The sequence below is a fragment of the Artibeus jamaicensis genome, unplaced genomic scaffold (assembly GCF_021234435.1).
Source record: "Artibeus jamaicensis isolate MK-2021 breed Jamaican fruit bat unplaced genomic scaffold, CSHL_Jam_final contig_1715, whole genome shotgun sequence".
NCBI classification, from domain to species: domain Eukaryota; kingdom Metazoa; phylum Chordata; class Mammalia; order Chiroptera; family Phyllostomidae; genus Artibeus; species Artibeus jamaicensis.
This window is the reverse complement of record NW_026521335.1, coordinates 2,853,430-2,874,330: the sequence shown is the minus strand read 5'-3', so window position 1 is coordinate 2,874,330 and position 20,901 is coordinate 2,853,430. Positions and strand designations below refer to the sequence as shown.

Here is a 20,901-nt window from a genome sequence, read left to right as displayed (position 1 = left end):
TGGTTCTCAGGAGTCCTCAGCCTTACGCGTAGAGCCGGGCAGAGTCCTTGGGACACACCTTAGTCCCCCAGCTCCTAGCAGCATGCATACACGTTGTCATTTTTCAAATGACTCAGGAGACGTCTCTCTGGAATCTGAACTGAAAGGCACGCGTGAGCCCTGGTGCACGCCAGCAGAGCGCCCTGAGGATGAGCGTCACTCCCGTTCTTCACGTTCACAGAGCAACCCCGGGGGCTGCGGCCTGATTACCTGCTGTTAAGGGTATCGCTCCTTTCTGTGCATTATTCATTCTTGGGCTGAATCTGCTCTGAGAAAGCTCAGTGTTTGTATTAGGTCAGACATTTTTATTACCTTTATAAACCTCTCTGTTTTTATTATTATTATTTTTAAATATTTTATTTATTTTTCGAGAGAGGGGAAGGGAAGGAGAAAGAGTGGGAGAGAAATATCAATGTATGGTTACCTCTCATGCGTCCTCTGCTGGGAATCAGCCTGCAACCCAGGTATGTGCCCCGACTGGGAATCAAACCGCTTTACTCTGGTTCGCAGGCCCGCGCTCAATCCACTGAGCTACACCAGCCAGGGCTGTTTTTATTATTTTTATAATCCCTGACCATGTGCTTTTGCTCCTTGGTTGAAAACCATAGAGCAAGGATGAGTCTGACATTTTGTTTTACAGTTTAGGTGGAGACATTGTTCTGGGTCTTCCTCAGCCATCAGTACTGAGTGATTGGAATCTGATAAATATTACCACCCTGACGGGGAAAAATTTTTCCTCAAGAATCCTTAGAGAAGTAGAAAGTGAAATTCCAGGTTTAGAATTATGGAAGTTAATGCCAGTAAACGTTGATTTAGTGAGTCCCCACCAGGTGCAGGGCATTGCGTCAGACACGCCACAGAGACAGAGCAGAGCCAGAACTGTCCTGTGGCCTTCAGATTTCACAGACGACCACAGCGGTGGGAGGGTGAAGTCCTGTCACGGCCAGAGAAGGGAGCAGGACCTCTGGAAGAAGGCAGTGAAGGAAATCGTCACGAAGAAAGTGGTGCTGGAGGTCACCCGTGTAGGCGCAGGGGCGTCCAACCCGCAGCCCGCAGGCCGCATGCAGCCCAGGATGGCTGTGAATGTGGCCCAGCACACAACCGCCAATTTACTTAACACATTAGGAGACTTTTTGGTTTTCGTTGGTGTTGGTGTATTTAATGTGTGGTCCATGACAGCTCTTCCTTGGAGTGGCCCAGAGATGCCAAAAGGTTGGACACCCCCGGGACTGTGAGCCGGTTTTCGGTGAGCAAGTGTTTAACACACCTGGTGGAGCCGTATGTGCCCGGTGTGCTCGTCGGGAATGAGGGGGGTCAGACCTGTCCAGATGAGCACAGAATAGTCCTGTTGGTTAGAACTTGGAGACCGTGTAGTAATAAAATGGAAGCTAAGGCTTTGAAGAGCCTTGACTGCCAGAGTGAAGTGCTCTAAAACAAAAACAAAAACAAAGGAATGGAGGGAAGAAGGAAGAGAACCAGAGTTTTGTCTTTAATCAGCTTCAGTTTAGAAACATCGCTGTTTCAGAATGTGTGCAGAAGATCCATTAAGAGACTGCTGTGAGTACTGGGGGTGGCAATCATTGAAGAGAGGGAAGTGGATATGGGCAAAATTACAGAAGGGGAATCTCTTGTGATTTAATAACAAAATCCATGTGAGGATTAAAAGACTCCAAGGTTTCATGTGTAAGTGACAAAATATGTAAGGGCTGGAACTTTGGGAGAGAAAATATTTTACCCTTTTACCCTTCCACCTAATAGGTCCATAATAGGATTTAGGCCCAGCGAGAACTGGATGTCCAGTAATTGTTTCTTAAGCATTTGCTGATGCCTCCAATGGTCTGGACGCTGTTTTGGGTGATGGTGATGCAGTGGTGAACAGGCAGAGCAGGTAGCCAGCGAGTATGTGTGAACGAACTTGTAGAAGACAGCTGCTCTCCGTGGAGAACAGGCTGTAGGAAAGCAGGGGGGGGCGGCGTGGAGACGGGGGACACTGCAGGCCCCTGGGGCAGCGAGGGCAGACTGTTGGTGGCAGTGGAGTGGAGAGGCGTGAGTAGGGAGGAGCAGTGGGGCTTTGCTGTTGGATTGGGTAGGAGACGGGAGAGAGGGTGTGATCAAAGTGTGGCTTGAGTGAGACATGCTGGTGCTACTTACTAGTGAGGGAGTCTGAAGGAGGAAGGTGCTTAAAACGGAGTTCAGGAGAAAAATTAGAGACGTAGTTGGGAGTCCTTTTTATCAAGCAGCTGAGAGTATGTAACATACTTGTGGGCAGCAACAGGGACGAATCTGACTCCTCCTTGGGAGTCAGGGAGGGGAATTAACCAAAAAAAGGTGCCTGAGAATGAAAATCTTCTAAGAACCAGGGGCTTGGATCAGGTCTTTGACTCAAGTTCTCAGATGTGGAGAAGAGAATGAGGTTTGGCCACGGGTGGTGATTCCTTTGGTCACAGTACAAGGAGCTACAGCTGTGAAAGGTTTTGAAATTTTAGCAGAACTGAAGACAAAGGCATCCCTGAAAGTCAGAGAGGCTGAGGCGCTCAAGCTACGGAAGGGGTGGACCCAAAGGAACTGGGATTCCTGGCCTGACACTTGTACATTTCAAGGCTCTGAACTATAGATGGGGACCGGGAATGCGTGTGAGCAGTTTCCGGGGCTCCTTGGCCCGCCCACACTCTCATCTCTGTAAGCCCCTGACTGAGGATATTTTTCTAGGTGCCTTTTTGTTTCTATAACTGGAAGGCTTCTCCGAGTCCCTACTATTACCCTGACAGCTCCAGTCTTCTGCCTCGAGGACTTAGTTCCCTTCCCACTTTACGCCACCATTAACATTTGAGCAGTAACTTCATTATTTTAGGAGAAATTGGTGCTGAGTTTCCTTTTGCTTTCATCATTTCCTATTTCTTCTGCTGTCCCATTTTATTACTGAGGCCTCTTCTGCTCAGAAGAGGTGGTAGTGAACTTCCGTAGCTAACAGAACTAACTACCCAGCATACCCTTCCTACTGTATTCAAAGCCAGTGTGTTTGAAAAGTGTGTTGATATGAGCAGCAAGTTAGCACCCTCCTTTTGTGTCTCAAATGGGCTCCCACATTTGCTGTCAAAGGACTTGCAGGGGTGTCCGACCTTTTGGCATCTCCGCACCACGCTGAAAGAAGACTTGTCTTGGGCCACACATTAAATACATTGTGACATGTAATCACAAAAAAATCTCATAATGTTTTAAGTACATTTACAATTATGTGTTGGGTCATGTTCATAGCCGTCCTGGGCTGCATGTTGGCCACCCCTGAGAGAATCCCTGCCCAAAAGTTTTGTTTCCTCCAGAAAATTCCTCTGTGTCTCCCTCATCCTCATCATTCAACCTCCTCTGCTGCTCCTCTGGAGAAAAGCCGACTGCAGCCTTGGTGGGAGGGGAACAGCTATGAGCAGGGACAGACCCTCAGTGTAGTCAGTCTTCTGTGTCTGTGGGATGGGCCACTGAAGATCCTGGAGGGTGCCCAGGAGGAGGAAACAGCCCAGGCTTGCTATGTCCTGGCCCCCTGGTCCCGGGAGAACTCTGGATGGTGCCCTTTGGGCTAGAACATCCCTTCAGTCTTTCGGTCCTGACCCAGAAACTGTTGCAAGGCCATAGTGAGACAGCGCAAGGGAAAAACGATGTTGATACCGACTCCTGCTGTCCCCTGACGCACGCTGCCGTCTCTGACCACACACACAAACATCTCCTTCTAATTAAGACTTCAGGCGCTGTGTACTTGGCTAAGATCCTAACTGGATTCTCTTCCTTCTGAGTAATGAGTAAGGTCCTGTCCCCGATCTCTACCAATCCGAGACTTTTTTCCTAAAACTGCGTCCACAGATAGGTCTGTTTACTGCTTCGCCTGTTGCTTCTCTTTTAAACTATTCTTAGTCCTGGGCAGTTTAAGAGAAGACCAAAGTATGGGGCTGGGGAGGGGTGAGTTGTGCTGATTTATTCATCCTCACGAAACAGCTCTGGCCTGAGGCCAGATGGCTGTGGGAAGGTGGGCACGTTTGTAAGCAGGAACTTAATGAGGTGGGTAGCAGGTAGCTGCCTAGAAGCAAGTCAGAAAGACTACACCTGTGTGAGCCCCTGCACCCAGCCCTAACGCAGTCACAGAGAAGAACCCAGGAGCCGGGCGGGCTTAGGGCTCATTTAGTCCGCCTTCTGCTTGATGGGGTCACTGCTACAGCCTGCTTGACGCTGCTTGGTACCTTTGCCTCAAGTCAAAGCACAGGAAGTTGAACCTGTGAGAGGAGAGCATCATGGGATTGGGGGTCTGGCACACTGGGTTCAACCCCTGCAACTCTGCGACTCTGGCTAAGGCGGTTGCCCTCCAGAGCCTCCGCTTCCCTGTTGGTGAATGTATTTCCTGCCTCACAGGGTTGATGAGAGGTTAAAATGAAAGAATACACACTAAGAGTAAATGCTTAGTGACAGCGGTAGTACAGTTAGCCCCTGGTACCCCACTGGCCAGTGCAGGGGCAGCTCACCCCCGTGAACGAGAGGGAAGTGAAGGTCGGGATGTGAGGCTGCACATCAGCCTTCAGAGGGACGGGGCTGGATACGGGACAGCCTGCTGGCCACGGGACAGCCTGCTGGCCTCCTTTCTTCCCTTCGTGTCCAGCTCTGCAGAGTGTGGCAGAAAAAGCCCTTTCTCCTGCCCACGTGCACAAACCCCTACCCTCAACCTTCCAGGACTCTTATTTGATGTTTTTTAATTTTTTTCTTTATTTAGACAGAAAAGACGAACTCTTTAAAAGTAAAATGCAATAAATAAATAAGTTAAGCATAGAGAAGTGTCTGAAACCGACTCCCTAGTCTCCCCGCACCATGCCCACCCCCACCCCATCTCTTTTCCCTAAAACCTCTTTCTAAAGAAAATGATCAGGTAATAAACCCCTTTATCCCTCCCACTTTCCCCCCTCCCAAACACCCAATTACCGCCCCCAAAGCAAAGGGAGAAATCAAGAGAGAAAAAAATCCAAGGGAAACATTGTTTAAACTCCCAGAAAGAGAGATGGCAGCGTCCGGGCGGGCCGGGCTAGTAACGCACGGCTGGTGGTGGCATTTACGTGGAGGGGGCCAGCAGAGACTGTAAACATTTTCAGGGGTTTGGGGAGGTCTTTCCTCATGAAAGGAGAAGGGTCTCTGTGGCTGTCTGGCAGAGAGGCAGCCCTCAGGGCTCCCCCACACCCTCCTTAGAGGGGGCCCTTGGGGGAGGCAGTGAGTTTTAGGGCTGGGAGCCCAGGGTTCAGGGATATCCTACCTCTAGCTGAGGGTGGCAGGGAGCCAGAACCAGCTTCTGAGAATCCCCGGATGTGGGGAAGAGGCTGGGATGAGGTGGGGTGAGGAGCGTGTGGGAGGCCTCTGCTGCCCTCCGGGCTGCGCGGGTAGGACAGGCCCACAGGTGGGGGAGGCGGGCAAAAGCTGGGCAAAAGCTGGGCACAGAAGGCCCGTCAGAGGAGCCCCAGCAGAAGGCAGATGCCCTGGAGCCTTCGAGCCTGTTCCTTGCTCCCTCACAAAAGCCAAAAGGGAACCTGGGAGGAGACAGGCCCTTGGAGAGAGGCAGGGTGGTGGGAGCGGGCCGGTGTCCTGTGCCCCGGAGCCCAACTGAGGCCCAGGGCAGATGTGCAGAAAGGGCTGGGCCGGGTGTGGGGAGAAGGGGTGAGGAGCCCCTTCCCGTGGTATCTCCAGACCTGTGAAGGAAGAAAACATGGGTGAAGCCATGGGGAAGACAGCAGCCGGTGCAGGTCACGGGCTCGGGGGAAGAGGTAGCTGGAGTGGCTCAGGAAGGCGGGTCGTCAGAAACACCTCAGTGCAAATGGCACAGTCCGACCCCTCGGCCATTGGACAAGGGGCAGGGATGGAGGAGACGGGAGTGAGGACGGGTGCTGTGAGAAACCAAAGATACTAGGAAGGAAATATTCAAACAGCCCATGAGGAAAAGAAAGACCAGGAGAGAGAGACTAGAGGGGTAGAGAGACAAAGAAATGAGGCAGCAAACAGGCAGAGAGAACTCGGAGAAAGAAGGAGCAGGGTGCCATGTCTGGACAGGCATCTGAGGAGAGAGCGGGGGCGTCTGCAAAGGGAGGGCAGAGCAGGCCAGGGAGAGCCCAGGGATGGGCTTGGGCTGGAGTCTCACGGGTAAGACCCCTGGGCCCTGGGGAGTGCTCTCATTCCTCGTCGGAAAGGAACGAAGAAAACCAGAGACAAATGCACAGAACACAGACCACGGGCACCAACCACTACCAACCAAGCACATCCCGCGAGCTGCCCCCGGCCCTGACCCTGGGCTGGGGGGCGCGTCCCTCCACAGCCCCCTCCCCAAATAACAAACAAGTGGCTCCAAAGACAACACGCTCGTTCCATGCAACTTACAGGGGCCCGGAGCAGGGGTCCAGGGATGGGGGCTTCGGCCAACAATGGACACGGGCCCTGGGCTGGGGGCCCCCAGGGTGGGGGGAGTTAAGCAGCCAGGATTGGGGGGAAAGGGGGAGAAACAGAAAATGTGGGTATTGTTCTTGGGTTGTATTTTTTCAGGGGTTTGGTCCAAAGGAGATTACACATAAAAGTAACCAAAGCTCACGGCGCTAGACCGCGAGGTTGGGGTGGTGGCGGGCAGTGGGGCGGAGGGGACCAGTTCAGTGCCATTCACGGGCAGTCCGGCTTTTCAGCCTCCTCCACCTGAGCCAAAGCGGCTCCCGAGAGGCCTGAGGCTGGGACTCCCCGCAGCCTGCTCCGTGCAGTCTCCACTGTCCCACGGCTCCGCTGCCGTGTAAGAAAATCACCTGGAGTCCAGGCGCCAAGGACCTGATGTCCCTCCTTCTCAGAACAGATATTCTAGGAGCCAGGGATTCTATGACCCTCTAGTAGCCTAAACCAGCCCTCTTAATCCTCAAACCCTCCCACTCCAACGCCCCCCAAAAGAAAACCAGAGAGAGACGCAGACATGGACGCTGACGAGACAAATGAGACCAGATGTGGGGGAAGAACTGGGGAGTGGACACAGGTATGTAAATACTTAGCTCTCTCTGGGGCTGCTCTGTGTGGCGGGGGGAGAAAAGACTTGGGTGGTGGAAAAACAACCAGAGTCAGGGCACCCTGAGGCTGGTGGAAGAGGGGGGAGGTAGTCCGAGTGCGGCCCTGGCTGCAGTGTGCGGAGGCTGGAGGTCACAGGACAGGAGCAGGACCCACCTGGGGGCCCTCAGTAGGGCCGGTTGGCATCCTTAGGCCGCTTGAGCTGGACTTTGAGGCGCTTCATGCCGATCTGGAAACCGTTCATGGCCTGAATGGCAGCCTGGGCGCTGGCTGGATTGTCGAAACTCACAAAGCCTGAGGTGACAGGGGCGTAAGGCCGGCTCAGCCCCACCTCGCTCTCCTGTGCACTTTGGCTCCCCAGCACCACCCTACTGCCTGCGGGTCCCCGGAGGCCTAGAAAGCTGCCCAGCACACGGCAGGCCTTCGGTAGTAGCCGCTGACTGACCCGGAGTGAGTGAGTGCAGCCCAGCCACTCTCCCACCCAGGGACATTCCTCTCAGCATTCCTGGTTCTGAACCTGCCTGTTGGAAACGCCACTTCCAGACCCTGAGTGACCGCGGAAGCAGGGAGGACAAGAATGCTCCCTTTTGGCCCTGACGCAGCCTTGAGGCAAAGACCTGAAGACATCTGAACCCGGCTCCTCAGCCTTGCTTTTGGAAACCAAAATCCTGTTCTGGACCCTCCTCCAGACGTCATGGAACACGAGTTTGACTGGTTTTTAAGGAGAAAAGATGGACTTGTGGTTTACTGGAGGAGAGGTGGGTATGGGCGGCAGCTGGTGTAAGATATCAGGTGTGCAAAAGAAAGGCCCTGGCTGGTTAGCTCAGTTGGTTAGAGCACTGTCCTAATGCACCAGGGTTGCAGGTTCAATCCCCAGTCAGGGCCCATATAAGAATCATGCAATGAATACATAAACAAGTGGAACAACAAATAGATGTATCTCTCTGTGTGTGTGTCCCTTCCTCTCTCTCTCTCCCCCAAATCTATAAATAAAGAGAAAGAAAAATATTTTTGGACTCTTGGACAATGTGGATTCCAAATATTGGGCACACTGCAACCATAAGTGCCTTAAAATGTATCAGACCTTGCTCTCATTTCGAGTTTGGCAGGACTGTGCCATATTTTATCTTTCAGGTCATCATAGTTCTTACCAAAACACTTGCTCTGATTGGTGGCCCGGTCAACGAAGACTTTGGCTGAAATGACATGGCCAAAGGGGACGAACATCTGGAGGATCTCCGAGTCGGTGAACTCCTGGGGCAAGTGGTAGATGAAGATGTTGCAGCCGTCAGGGCCTGGGTGGCAGCAGAGGCAGAAGTAAGAGCTGGGCGGCTGGGGTGCAGACTTGAGGAGCACGGGCTCCAGGGAGAGCAGGTCCCGGGAGGACCCTGCGATCCCAGCCCACAGCACGGGGGCCAGGGGGCCAGCCACCTTGACCCCACTCCCTTTCTTCCCCACCCAAGGGGCCGAAGCTGGACTTGGACCAGGCACATGAGAGTCCTGACCCCAAAGGCTCCCTGCTGGGCCCCAGGCCACACCTTCTCGCTGTTGCTGCTGCTGCTGTTGCTGCTGCTGCTGGGGGGGCGGTGGCGGCTGCTGGGCAACCAGGGCAGGAGGCTGAGGGAATGCAGGTGCAACCAGGCTGTAGGCTGCCGGGTAGGCTGCTGGGGTGGCGAGATAGAGAGCTACTGGGGCTCCTGAGGCAGCCCGGGCCCCAGCCCTCCCTACCAGCCCTGCCTCCCCGCCCCTGGGCCAGGCAACGGAGTTGGCAGGGTTGAGAGATGTCAGAGAAGGAGCTACCCCCGACCCAGCTTCCAGGCCTCTTTCCACGTTGCCATCCCCGCCTCTGGTCTTGCCATCCCTCCCGCCTGGGCCAGGCTCCTCACCTGTATAGTGCTGCATCCCTGCATAGGCCTGCTGCAGGGGGTCCACCGTGGCCGCGGGACTCTGGGCTGGGGAGAGCAGCACCGACTGTGAGAGCAGAGGCTGACAGGTGGGGAGGAGAGCCTCCTGTGGGCTCGGGTATGAGATGAGAGGGCAGACATGCACAGAGCCTGGCGTTAGCAAGACTTTGGTCCGCCTGGCTGTGCAACCCTGGACAAGTCCCTCTGCCTCTCTGCGCCTCAGCTTCCCTGGCTGAGAATGGGAAGAACGTCCCTGCCCAGGTGACAGAGCAGGAAAAAGCCTTGTAACCCCCAGCCCGGAGACGGGAGGTGTGTCACCGCTGCCGGCAAGGGGAGTGAGTGGTGGCCGGAGGGTTGCTGGGAGAGGGGCGGGCAACAGAGAACCCCACCTGGGTAGGGGTGAACCCCGTTGGGATACAGAGCATCAGGGGCAGGCTGCCCGGTGGGCTGGGTGGGCACTGGGCTGTAGCCGCTGACGCCCAGAGCGGCGGGGATTGCTGAGACAGGCGTGGCAGCGATGGCAGGAGGGGTGCTGGTTCCTGGGGAGGAGAAAGCGACAGAAACAGAGCAGAAAAGCCAACATACACACAAGTGCAGAGAACCAGTCAGCAAGTCTGCAGGCAGGGCCAAGGACACAGGTTACTTTTTGACCCCTGACCTCCTTCTGGACCCCAAGGCTTCCCTGGGCCATGCCCTGCGCGCCAGTCCCCACCCCACCATGTGGTAGCTCCCTGACCTGCCCCATTCCCACCAGCCCAGCCCTGCCCAGACCTTACCTGAGGATGGGGTGATGGGGGTGGCGATGAGGCCATTGGCATTGATGGCAGCCATGTGTTGCATCTGCACGGCAGCCATGGTGGCCATGGGGCTGAGGTAGGCACTGTGAGCCGCCACCAGGGCCGCCTGCTGCTGCATCAGCTGGGGGTAGGGCAAGAGAGAACAGTGAGGTCAGGCCCTTGTGCCCTGGCCTCACTCCCTGTCCAACCCTGGGCCTTGGCATCGGGAGGGTGGGGGCAGGGGGCAGGACCCGGGAGGCCAGGAGGAGAGAGGATGGGCTGGGCCAGCACCCAGGGCGGTGCTCACGGCCTGGGTGTAGGCGCTGTAGGCTCCAAACTGGAGGGCGATGGGGCTGAACATGCCCAGCTGGGTGGCCACCTGCTGCATTCGGCGGAGACCTCGCTCCTTCTCTGTGTCAGCAAACTTCACCACCAGGCTGGACGAGGCACCCTGGGCACGGGCCCCGGAAGCAGACAGAGGGACAGAGGTGGGTCTCTCCTCCTCCTCAGAGCCCTCAGGGCCTGGCTCAAGTCCACCACTCGTGGCTTGGCCTCTGAGAGGACAGCCATCAGTGTGCCCCTGTCAGATGGGCAGATCTTAATCCCTCCCACCCCCTGCACCAGGATGTGCAAGAGACTAGAAAGAGTGGAGGAGTGTGAAGGCATGTGCTTGAAGAGAAGGGGCTCCCAGCAGGCACAGAGCATGCCTGGCTTCTCCGTGAGGGTTTGGAACCAGACATCCTCCGCAGGTTGGGTCAACCACAGAGAGTGTTTAATCTCAGAGTGGTCACGCCTTACTGCCACCCCACCCCTCACCTGGACTCCTGCTCCCACCCCCGGGCCTCATGCTCAGGGGATGCAGCCTCAGATTTTAATACCAGCTCGCACCAAATGAAAACCAAACTGGAACTATCTGCAAGGATAGTTGTCGAGCCCAGAATCTGGAATGCACTTCTCTGCCCAGTGCTGCTGGAGAGCCTCGAGCCAGCAGGCGCCACATGCTTGTTCTCCACCCCGTGGGTACAGTCAGTCGACCCACTGCTCATGGGGCCGCAGAATAAATGTGCAGCAGGCATGTGGGGCCTCTAAGCAAGTGTCCGGACGCCCAGCCAATGGGGGTGGTGGGTATGGGGAGGTGGAGAAGACGTGGGAGACCAGAAGAGGGCTGAGGGATGGAGGAGGCACGGGGGAGGAGGGGGAGGGCACTGGGACTGAGCGCGAGGGACAGGGACAGGGGACAAGAGGTAGGGAGATGATATCTGAAATGTGAAGGTGTCCCTAAGAGGTTGGAGTCTTTTGCCAGAAAATTCTTTCCAAATAAATTCGAAGACCCTGTCGGGAATGGACTGTCCGCTCTGAGCCAGGCCTGGAGGTGGGCCAGGAGGGGCTGGAGAGGCCTGTGGGCTGGGCAGTGGGCTCACCGGCAGGGTCCGGCTGCTGTGGAGGGTGTTGATAGCCGCCTGGGCCTCGGCGTGGGTCTGGAACTTCACAAAGGCGCAGCCTAGAGAATTCAAGGGAGAAGAGGAAAGGATGAGTGCTCCCCTTTAAGCCCCGACAGTCCACGCTACCCAAAAAATCAGTGCAGGGGCAGGAGGGCCGAGGACCTAGGAGCGAGGAGGAGGTGTGACGTGGGCTACCTTTGCTGGTGCCGTCCGGCCCCCGCAGCACAGTGCACTCGTCTATGGTCCCGAAAGGCTCGAACATCTTGCGGACGTCCTCATCTGTCTGCTGCTTCCCCAGCATCCCCACAAAGAGCTTCCGATCTTCTGGGGGATGGGGCACAGGAGGAAGGGCATGTTCAAGGCCTCCCGGGGCTGCTTTTCAGCTCTGTCCCAGCTTGGGATGGGCAGAGACCCCACCCTCTACCTTCAGCTCTTCCCTGGAGCTCCAGACAAGCCCTTCACTCAGGGGACCGATGGCTTTTGGATATGAAAGTGATGATGTGTTGGGGGGGTGGGTATAGTTACACAGAGGGCTCATCCCAGCTCTGGACTTGCATTCCACTCTGGGCCTCGGTTTTGCCATTCCTATGGTGGGCTGAAACACATCCCCTCCGGCCACACTGATTCATGTGCCAGCCTCGATTGGGAACCCTTCAGAATTCTGACTTTCTTCCTCAAGAAAGGCTGCCCCACAGCTACTCCATGCCCGGGGCTTGCAGGATGAGGGAAAGGAACTGAATCTAGAGGTACAGAACCTACCTCCGCGGCTCTCGCTGTCAGCTGGCTTGACCTGGATTGGCCTGTTCATCTAAATGAGAGAAGAGAAGGCAACTGCTGGGGACCCCTTCCGAGTGCCCCGAGAGCCCTCCCCAGGCCAGGACCTGCAGAGAAGCAAGAGGGAGTAAACCCAGGACCAAGAGGTTTCTCTAGCCCTCTAAATTGTTGGTGGGAAGGAAGGGAAGGGTCCTAAATTTGTTCAGGATCAGGACCAGCGAGGATTAGAAGCTGTGGAAGGAGGGGATGTAAAGGCGGACGCTCCCGGGGCACGGCGCCAGGCTCGGGTGGGGCACCAGATGACACAGCCAGGAATAGGTGCTGCTCTCCTGAAGGCAAGAAGGGACCTGAGTCCTTGAGATAGAGCCCAACCAATGGGCTATTCAACAAGAGCGGCCCGAATTCTACACAGTAGGAGCCACAGAGGCCACCCATCACCAAGCACCAAGAAAGACTTCAGACTGAGGGAGACGCCACAGATGCCTCAACTTACTTCTGACCTCTAGAGGTGTGTCTGCCTCTCTTTCTGCCCCCATACACCCCTTGACCCCAGGGGGAAGGCACTCGGGCAGCACAAAGGGAGCAGATGCCCAGTCTCCGTGGCAACGGGAGAATGCACGCCATGGCAACCGCCCACTCAGCCTGATTTATCCTTCCCTGTCGCCCTGGCGACCGTGGTGACGTCATCACTTCTGCTGCTCCACACACCCGCAGGAGTGGGAAGGGGGGTGGGAACAGGGTATGCTGGGGGTGGAGGATTTGGTGGGGGCTGGGAGTGGGGGAGGGGTCCAGGAGAGCTTCCTGGAGGGAGGCCCGCTGAGCTGGCCCTGAGGGGGCCATACCGCCTCTTCTGCCTTCCTCCTCCAGATCCAGTCCTTGGTGTCTCACAGCTGAGACAGCTCCGAGGAGGACTGCTGTCCCGTACTCTGTCAAGATTCTCCCTGTTCCCAGAAGTCCTCCAGAGCCGTCCCCTCTCCCCCACTCCTGCGGCATCTCCCTTTTGTTCAGCCTCCAGTGGAAACACAGACATGCCAGTTCCACTCTCCACTCGGGCCAGAGGACTTGGGAAAGACTCCTGCAGGTAGATTTTCTTATCCCGGGTGGGGAGCATCTTAGGAACTGAGAGGGAGCAGACGGATGCAGTCCTCCGTGTCTGAAACTATTTTGCTATTAAGGACAGACCAGTGTCACCACACCTGGTCACCCCTCATCCTAAGGTAAGGCATTCCTAGTTCCAGTGACCAAAAGCAAATGAACAAAAGAAACTGTTCATCTACATTCTGAGGGTAGAGCTTAAGTTCCCCTCAGGCAAGGTGCTGGGCTTGAGGGCTGCCCTGCCACTCACTAGCCGGGTGACCTTGAACCAGTCATTTCTCTCATCAGGGCCTCAGCTTCCTTATCCGTCAAACAGCTGGATCAGGTGGTCTTGGGCCAGGTTCCCCTCAGCTCTAGTGTTCCAGCAGGGAGAGCTGTGTGTCATCACTTAACACAGAGAAGGGCAGAAATGAGAGTTCCCCCACCCCACGCCGGGCCTGCCTCCTGAGTATCGCATTGTGCCAGTTGGTCTGACTGGACTCTGCTGGTTGGGGATTCCCTGGATCAAATCTAAGCCCCACCTCAAATGCTGGGCCTCCCCTGCTTCCCCCATCTCTGGATCTGAGAGCAGCTGGTAGGGGAGGGGGCCACACAAATCCTCGCACCAGCTTTATCATCCACCAATCTGGGATTATCCCATCTGAGGTCCAATCTCCTCAGGAGAGAGACAGTGTGTGGTGTGTGTAGCAGGGAGTGGGGTCAGATACTCAGGCTCCTGGACTCGCACCCTCCTTCTGCTCTTTACTGTCGCCCAAGCAGGCAGGACGTCCCCTCACAGGCTCCTCAGCAGGCGCGCGCGCACACACACACACACACACACACACACACACACACACACTCAGAGGAGAATCAGAACTGGGGTTGCAGTGTCAGGGAATTCTCATGCTGGCCACTAACTCCCTCCCAAGGGGCCCCTGGGTATTTACTGTTCTAGTTGGGGATGGGGAACCTGGGGGCCAGAGGGAAAGGGTGCTGTTCCTCCCTGCACAGGCTCCCAGGCCCCAAAATAGCACATCAATAAATACCCACAGCGGATACGGATTTGCACAAAGGCACACAAGAGTGTACAGGCCACAGCACAGACCACACTGACAGAAGGTTCCCCCACACTCCCTCCCAGACAGCCTCCCCTGGTGGCCCCCAGTGCCCCATTGCCAGCCTCCTCCTCTTGGCCTGGCACTTCCTGTGGGAAAGCTAGTCTTTGTTAGCTCAGCTCAGGCACACCTGCCCCCTCCCCTGAGTCCAGCTGGGCCCTGTTTACCTAGCAACCCAGCCTGGGTGCCTCTCTTCCCTAGCTACCACCCGCCAGGTGATAAGCCCTCCCTGAGGGCCTCCCAAAGAAGAAGGGGCTATTTATACCCCAACAAAGTATTACTGAGACCCCCCTGACCAACAGGGTCGCTTATAAGGCCCCTGTCCTTCTCACCAATAGCAAAGACCCCACTTCCAAGAGCAGCTCTTCTGCCTCCGGAGGGCACAGGCCTGGTGCCCGGCCACTCCTGGCTCCGGACTCACGCCCAGCGTCCCAGACCACACACAGGCCCTCTCTATGGGGCCGCGGTCCATGTGGCACCCGAGATAAGTGACGGGGGTCCTATGTCCCCAGAGTGGGATTTTGGCCCAAGTAGAGAGAAAAAGGCAGGCCAGAGGGAGTCCCTCATACCACCACCTCCAGGAGGTCACATCCTGCTCACAGGGAGAGTCCAGGGACCTGTGGCACAGCCACTTCTGGGGACTCTTAGGGGAGAGAACAGGCAGCGGAGCTCGGCAGGCTTAGGCCCAGCCCCCATTCTTTCTCTGCAGCCTGAAGCATCACCCCAGTATGGTGGCACCTTCCAGGTTCTGGAGTGACAAAGACGGGGAGAAAGGTGAGAAGGCTGAATGACCCCATTAAAAAAGAACATGCGACAGGAGGGCATGTGGATTGGACAGCAGGAAGAACTTCCCAACACAATCGTGCAAGAGCTGGCACACTGTGTACACGTGCGCACACACACACACACACACACATACACTGTCTGAGGGGAAACAATGATGCTGAATGGCAGGTAAAGACCTGGGGACACAAAGGGCCACAGATATCCGCTCCCTAGACCGCCCTGGTCAGCTCCTCCAAGCCTCCAGCAAGGGTCCCACTTGGAGGATGGGACCCCTCCTTTCCTGCTAGAGGTCCCTCTGCATCCTGTCCTCTAGAGCAAGGGCCAAAGTAGGGAAGACAGCCTCTCCTGGGAGCTCGGGGGCAAGGCTAGGCAATCATTAAGCAGGGTGTCTTCTCCCTGGTTTCCTCTGCAAGGGGAGGCAGGGCCCTTCCACGCCCAGGATAGAGCTCTGCCTCGGCCACACGGGGCGGCTGGAGGGGGAGAGCCCCCGGCTGGTCCAGACAGCCCTGGGGCTTGTGCCCGCCCCTCCCCCAGAGGGCAGTCTCCCTCCCCCTCTGGTTTCTACAAAGCCTCTGAAAAATGGGGAGATGACAGGAAGACAGAGAAACAGCACTGGAGTGAACATTGCTGATTTGTGGGGGCCACCAGAGAGAAAAGGGAGAGAAAAGAAATTTGCCGTGTGAAGCGATATGAACCAGGCATCCCAGGGACGCGTGGGCCCACACCCACACACCTGGCTGTCCGCTGCCCACACGTGTGTGTGTGCGTGTACACACGTGCTCTTGGGATTCCAAGCTTGCTCACACACATGCACGGACCTTAACTCTGTAAGCAATGGCTGTCCTGGGCTACCTCACCACCTTACAGGGATGAGACAGTGAGCAACAGCAGGGAGCTGGCTGTTGATTTGCTGTTCGAGTGGTACTCAGGGTTGAGGGCCACAGACAGAAGCTGGGAGTGGTTGAAGCAGTTCTAATGTCCCTAGATCCCCCACCCTCCTTCCCCATCTCTTTTGTCATTGCCTTCCCAGGAAGAGATGGAGAATCAACCCACTCTCCATTTCCTGCCAGGGGCAGGGCACGGGGGGAGGGGGGCACAGGGAGTAGAGGCTGGGACAGGTGTGTCTCCAGCACCCAGGTGGTGTTTAGCAAAGGATGGAGGGAGTTAGCTCTCAGGAAGTACTTCCTGGGGTTCACTGTGCTAGTGAGAACAGAAGAAGATAGAGAGCAAAAGCGAATGGCACGATTTCCTTCCCAGCCGGTGTAACAGAGGTGGGGACAGGTGTCTGAGATTCTTCATTCATGCCTGCGCCAGCCCAGGCCTGGGGCAATCTGCAAGGCTGGCTGAGAGGAAGAGACCAAGAGTTCTGACCTTGGAGGTTGGAGGCTACACTTGGCGGGATAGGGCCTGATTCTCCACGAGGATGTGCTTGCCCCCAGGCTTTCTCCCAGCCCATACCCGCCCAGGCCCTGCAGCACCCTAATGGCCTATGGCCCTGTTCCCTTGCTCTTCTCTTCTTGGGTGACATGAGGTGAGCCTGTCCAAGCTCAGAAGCCAGCACAGAGATGCCAGGCCAGCAGGCCTCAGCTGCCTGGCATCAGGCACTCACTCCTCCCCCAGCTCACAGCCAGACTTCCCCCAGAGCCACAGAAGAGAGCCTGATGCCTGCTACTCGCTCTGCCCCTCACTTGGTGTCCGAAGGCTTCTCCCCTGCCTCCCAATCAGCTAGCCCTCCCTTGAAGTATTGCCCAAGGGCAGGTGGGAATTGGAGAGGGGGCTGCATCTATGCCTTGCAAAGGTCACATTTCTTCCACTAACTATTTCTAGCCATTTTGAGAAGAAACGAATACATCCACAGCAAGAAAGAGGAGTTCTGGAAGGAGACAGGACTTCCCGGTGATGAGAGGAGATGGAAAATATACTCAGTGTCTGGGGAAGGTGTTGATCCCCCTGGCTCTGCTAAGGCCCTTCTCAGCCCCCTGGCCCTGGATAGGCCGGGACTCACCCCTGGAAGCGTCTTCTGTTCGTGCAGGGCGCTCTGGGCCTTCAGGGCTGAATCGCGGGCACAGTATGTCAGGAAGGCACATCCTGAGAAGGGGCAGGGACAAAGAGACCCGGTGGGCAGTGAGTCCCAGGTCTCCCCTGCCTAAGAGGAACCCCCCACAGGAGGCTGAGGTCTGGGGCTTGTTACTTCTTGCCACCTTCTACTTGCTGGGGTGGGGAAGTGTCTCAGAGAGGGGAGACCTTCTGCCCAAAGGATCTCTAGACTGATGAGCCTGGAGCTGAGACCCAGAAGCCAGGAGGCTTAACGGGTGGTGGTGATGGGAGCAGGAGAGCACTGGGGCTGCTGGGAGATGGGCTTTGTGTGGGGGCAGAAGAAGGGGCATGTGATTGCCAGACAAGTGCATGCAGTGTGGTTTCCTCTCCTTCTTAGCTGATCTCCTTTCCTCTTTCTCTTTGCCTCCACCTCCCTCCATCTTGGACATCATCACCCCTTTCCTATCCCGTTTTTCCTATTTCCTCATCTCTCTGGGAGGCAGGTAGAAGGTCAAGAATAGAATGGAGAAGGGAAAGGAAGAGCATCAGTGGAAGTCCCCGCGGAGGGGAAGGCAGTGTGGCCATTCCAACCCCAGTGCCTAGAACTCTCCAAGTCTAGATGCTGGGCCTGGCCCTGCTGAGCCCCACAGCACTTGGACAGGTCTGAGGTGCATCCTCTCTTTGCCTCCAGCTCTTAACTTTCAAGTCCCCCACACTTCCCGCATCTCCACCAATCTTTGGCCTACACACCCTGCTTCCCAGGTGCCTCTCCTCAGTCCTGGAGCTACCCTGTCCAGTCCATGTCTACTCTTTCCAGCTGAGCCCTGACCCTGTGTCCTGACCTCCATCCCAATAGTATCTGAGGCTACTAAGACTCTCGGTCTTCACACACACACACACAGTGACCTGGCTCCTTATCTCCCAAGCCAGCTCTCTTGTTCCTCTGTCCTCCCCCCCGAGTCCATCCACGGCCTCACCCCTCATCTCTGGGATCCACATCTCTGCAGCCCCCTTGACCACTCCTCCCCCGCAGAAGCCTCCCTCAGTCCTCCATCCGGGTCCCCTGACTTAGCTAAGTCCTAGCTAAGTCCTCTTCTAACTCCCCCACCACCCTTTCCAGCCCCAAAACTCTTTTCCTTCCGGACTGGCCCTTTCCAGCCGCTCCATCCCTCCAGCTACTTCCACCCTCCGCAGAGCCTCGCAGCCTCCCGGCCCACTCCCCGAAGCCTCTCCAGCTTGGCCTGACCCCTCACCCTTGTGCAGCCCGGTGTACTTGTCCTTGATGACAGTCAGCTCGAAGATCCGACCAAACTGTTCGAAGATGGGCTTCAGGTCCTTTTCCTCCAGATGCCTCGGGATCTGCCCCACAAACAGCTTGATGGCATCCGGCTCCTTCATTGGGGCGGCCCGGGAGGAGGGGCCGAGGGGAGCTGGGAGAGGCCCGAAGGCCAGGGGGAGCTTCCCAGCAAGTCGGCAAGTGGTGGGCGCCAGGGGCCCAGCGGGCCGGCTTTCCCTTGGGCCCCCAACCACAGTGCTGAGCAGAGGGGCAGCTCTTCTCACACAAAGGAGGCCAGGGAGTTGAGGGCTAGGGGTCAAGGGTCTAGGCAGGCATTGTCAAGCCACCAGGGGGCATAGCCCAAACAAACGATCTCCTCCCAGAGATTTGGCAAATATCCCAGGAAGGGGGTCAGTGTAGCCAAGACCTGAAGGGTAGGGCGGTATCAGGGGCGCTGCGAACTGGGGCTGATAGGAGAGCTGGAGGTGGGGGAAAGGGCCTGAGGAGGGCAATGGGGGTGGAGGTTGAGGGGTTGGGGGCCTGATGTGGTTGTCAGCACGCAGGTGGGGGTGGGGGCGAGGGTGGGAGGTGGGGGGCACTCCCGATGTCGGGCAGGTGGCGCTCTCGTTGGCTTCCCTGAGAGGACACCTCCCTGTGGCTGATCCTTCTGCTGGGTCCGAAGATCCCTGACGCCCGGTGCTTGGTCTCTGATGGCGGCAGGGCTCCAGGGGTCCCTTTTGCCCTGCCGCCCCCCTTCAGGTCCTCCCCTCAGCCCCCCTCCCACCCCCACCCCTGTCCCCGGGCCTGGGCTGCTGCTGGCTGCTCCCGCTGCTGGGGCTGTCTGCTTTCCCGGTCACCTGGGTCCCGGAGCTCTGCTCTCCGGCCGCGCTCTCCTCAACAAAAACCTCCCCCCTCCACACCCCCCTCCCCACTCCCACCTTCTTTCCCCTGACATCAGTGATGTCAGTCTCAGGGGTGGAATACAAATTCCCTACCCTGGAGAGGGACGCACAATCCAGACGAGAGCCACGCCCTCTTTCTATCTCCTTCCTCCCTGACTCCCTTCTCGCCCCCAGAAGAGCAGCTGGTCCCGTTGATAAGAACCCCTCCCCCATCTTACTCCCCAGTCACGAGTTGGGCAAGGCACTAAGATGGAGAATTTATAGACGAGCCCTAAGGTGGGGTTCATTGTTCCGGGGGCTGGAGCTGTCCCCGGTGCTGGAAGAGAAGACCCCCCCCCCCATGAGAGGGGACGGGGTGGGGGGGGGAGAAGAGGGGAGTCGGCATCTGGGGAGACCGAGACTGGGGAGTCAATGAAAGAACCCAGGGGAAAGAAAATAGCATAAGAACAGTTGGTCAGGTGGGGGGTGTGGGTAGAGGGACGTGTAACTGGGGAGGGAAGCAGGTCACTGAGCCCGGGGTGAGGGGGGAAGGGCAGAAGGGACCCAGAGAAGAGAGAGAGAAAGGGGGCTGGCAAGGGGAGAGCCGAAAGAGATGAATCCAGAGAGCGGACTGTATATTTTCCAGAATGGGAACCAAGAAAAACTACATCTTGCTGGCATTTGCCGACGCCCCCTTCTCCCCCTCGAGGGGGTTTGTGTGTACAAGTGCGTGGGCAGGGAGGCGGTGGTGATGGTGGGGGCTCTCACCGAAGACCAGGACAACGTTTAATTCAGCATTTTACTGTTCACGGTGTCTAGCACAGTGTCTTGATCATACGTAGTAGGTGCTTAACAGATATTTCTCAAAAAAACATGATTGATGCAAAGAGCCTCCTACAGAGTCGAGTCTCGAGTCCTTCCGTGGGAAGAACTGTAGCTGTCACGCTCTCTTTTAGGGCAAAGGAAGCCCAACGACCTCTTTCTTTTCTCCCCGTTGTCCCCCTTTCCCCTTAGGTTCCTTGAGAGGGACTCTCTAATTGAGTCAGGTAGTGAAGAGGGGTGGGAGACACACCTTTGGGGGCCATTATTCCCCTGTACAATGATATTAGGGATGATCAGTTTGCTTCATAATCTTGAGGGAGCTTGGCCCCCCCCATGCACTGAGCCCACTCATGCCCGTCAATTCAGGGAGTACCTGCTGACGCCAAACCTCCTGAACGGGCAGGAGGTGTGCCTGACATCAGATGCCCCCCAACAGGGATTTGAAATCTTCTGTGGAACACGCTGCCTCTGTCATTCCCTGCTTCACCCCAGAGTGGGACTGACATCTCCACAGGGGTGCAGGTGTGTCTGAAAAATGTCCCAACCGAATCCCAGCAGCCTGGTCCTCGGCTGTCATGGCAAGCGAGCTCCTCTCCTGGAAGTCACAGTAATGGCACTTAGTACTTACTGTGCCCTGGGCATCGATCCAACTGCTATATATTTACTAACTTGTTTAAAGCTCAGCACCATCCTATGGTGTAGGTTCAATTAGTATCTCTAAATAAAGATGGGAAATCAAGGCCCAAGGAGTAAATGACTTGCTTAAGTTCATGAAGCTAGAAAGAGATGGAGCTGGCGGTGCAGCCTGGCCCCTGAGCCCACGCCTCACATCAAAAGCTCCTAGTGGGCGTGGGGAGAGTGACTAAGCCTGGCCTTTGTTCTTCCTGTGACTTCATTTGAGCCCTGAATGAGAGATGTCCTT

General features: G+C 56.5%; 1 protein-coding gene across 8 annotated transcripts; it reads right to left on the bottom strand.

Moving 5' to 3' along the window:
* Positions 1–953: 953 nt before the first annotated feature.
* Positions 954–19,163, bottom strand: CELF3 (CUGBP Elav-like family member 3). 8 transcript variants are annotated; one of them, XR_005082264.2, is made up of 14 exons: positions 18,254–18,760; positions 16,969–17,051; positions 11,974–12,022; positions 11,410–11,538; positions 11,194–11,273; positions 10,080–10,223; positions 9,773–9,914; positions 9,386–9,535; positions 8,979–9,044; positions 8,631–8,756; positions 8,244–8,387; positions 7,249–7,386; positions 5,321–5,750; positions 954–1,003 (listed from the first exon to the last, which is right to left on the bottom strand). XR_005082264.2 is itself a non-coding variant. In XM_037143673.2 (14 exons), the coding sequence occupies exons 4-13, from the start codon at positions 12,020–12,022 to the stop codon at positions 7,259–7,261; spliced, it is 1,158 nt and encodes a 385-aa protein (XP_036999568.1). In that variant the 5' UTR covers positions 16,969–17,051; positions 18,254–18,359; positions 19,134–19,163; the 3' UTR covers positions 4,993–5,750; positions 7,249–7,258. The 8 variants fall into 8 exon arrangements, 7 of the variants coding, with proteins under 7 accessions (XP_036999568.1, XP_036999562.1, XP_036999564.1 ...); XM_037143673.2 differs by lacking the exon at positions 954–1,003 and adding an exon at positions 19,134–19,163 and having other exon boundaries at positions 4,993–5,750; positions 18,254–18,359; XM_037143667.2 differs by lacking the exon at positions 954–1,003 and having other exon boundaries at positions 4,993–5,750.
* Positions 19,164–20,901: the final 1,738 nt, after the last annotated feature.

Coding starts and splice junctions, on each gene's coding strand:
- CELF3 (XM_037143667.2), bottom strand. CDS start 18,398: ATGAAGGAGCCGGATGCCATCAAGCTGTTTGTGGGGCAGATCCCGAGG. Junction 12,023..16,968: donor AACAGAAGACGCTTCCAGGG/GTGAGTCCCGGC, acceptor TCTCTCATTTAG/ATGAACAGGCCAATCCAGGT. Junction 9,045..9,385: donor CGGGGTTCACCCCTACCCAG/GTGGGGTTCTCT, acceptor TGCTCTCCCCAG/CCCAGAGTCCCGCGGCCACG.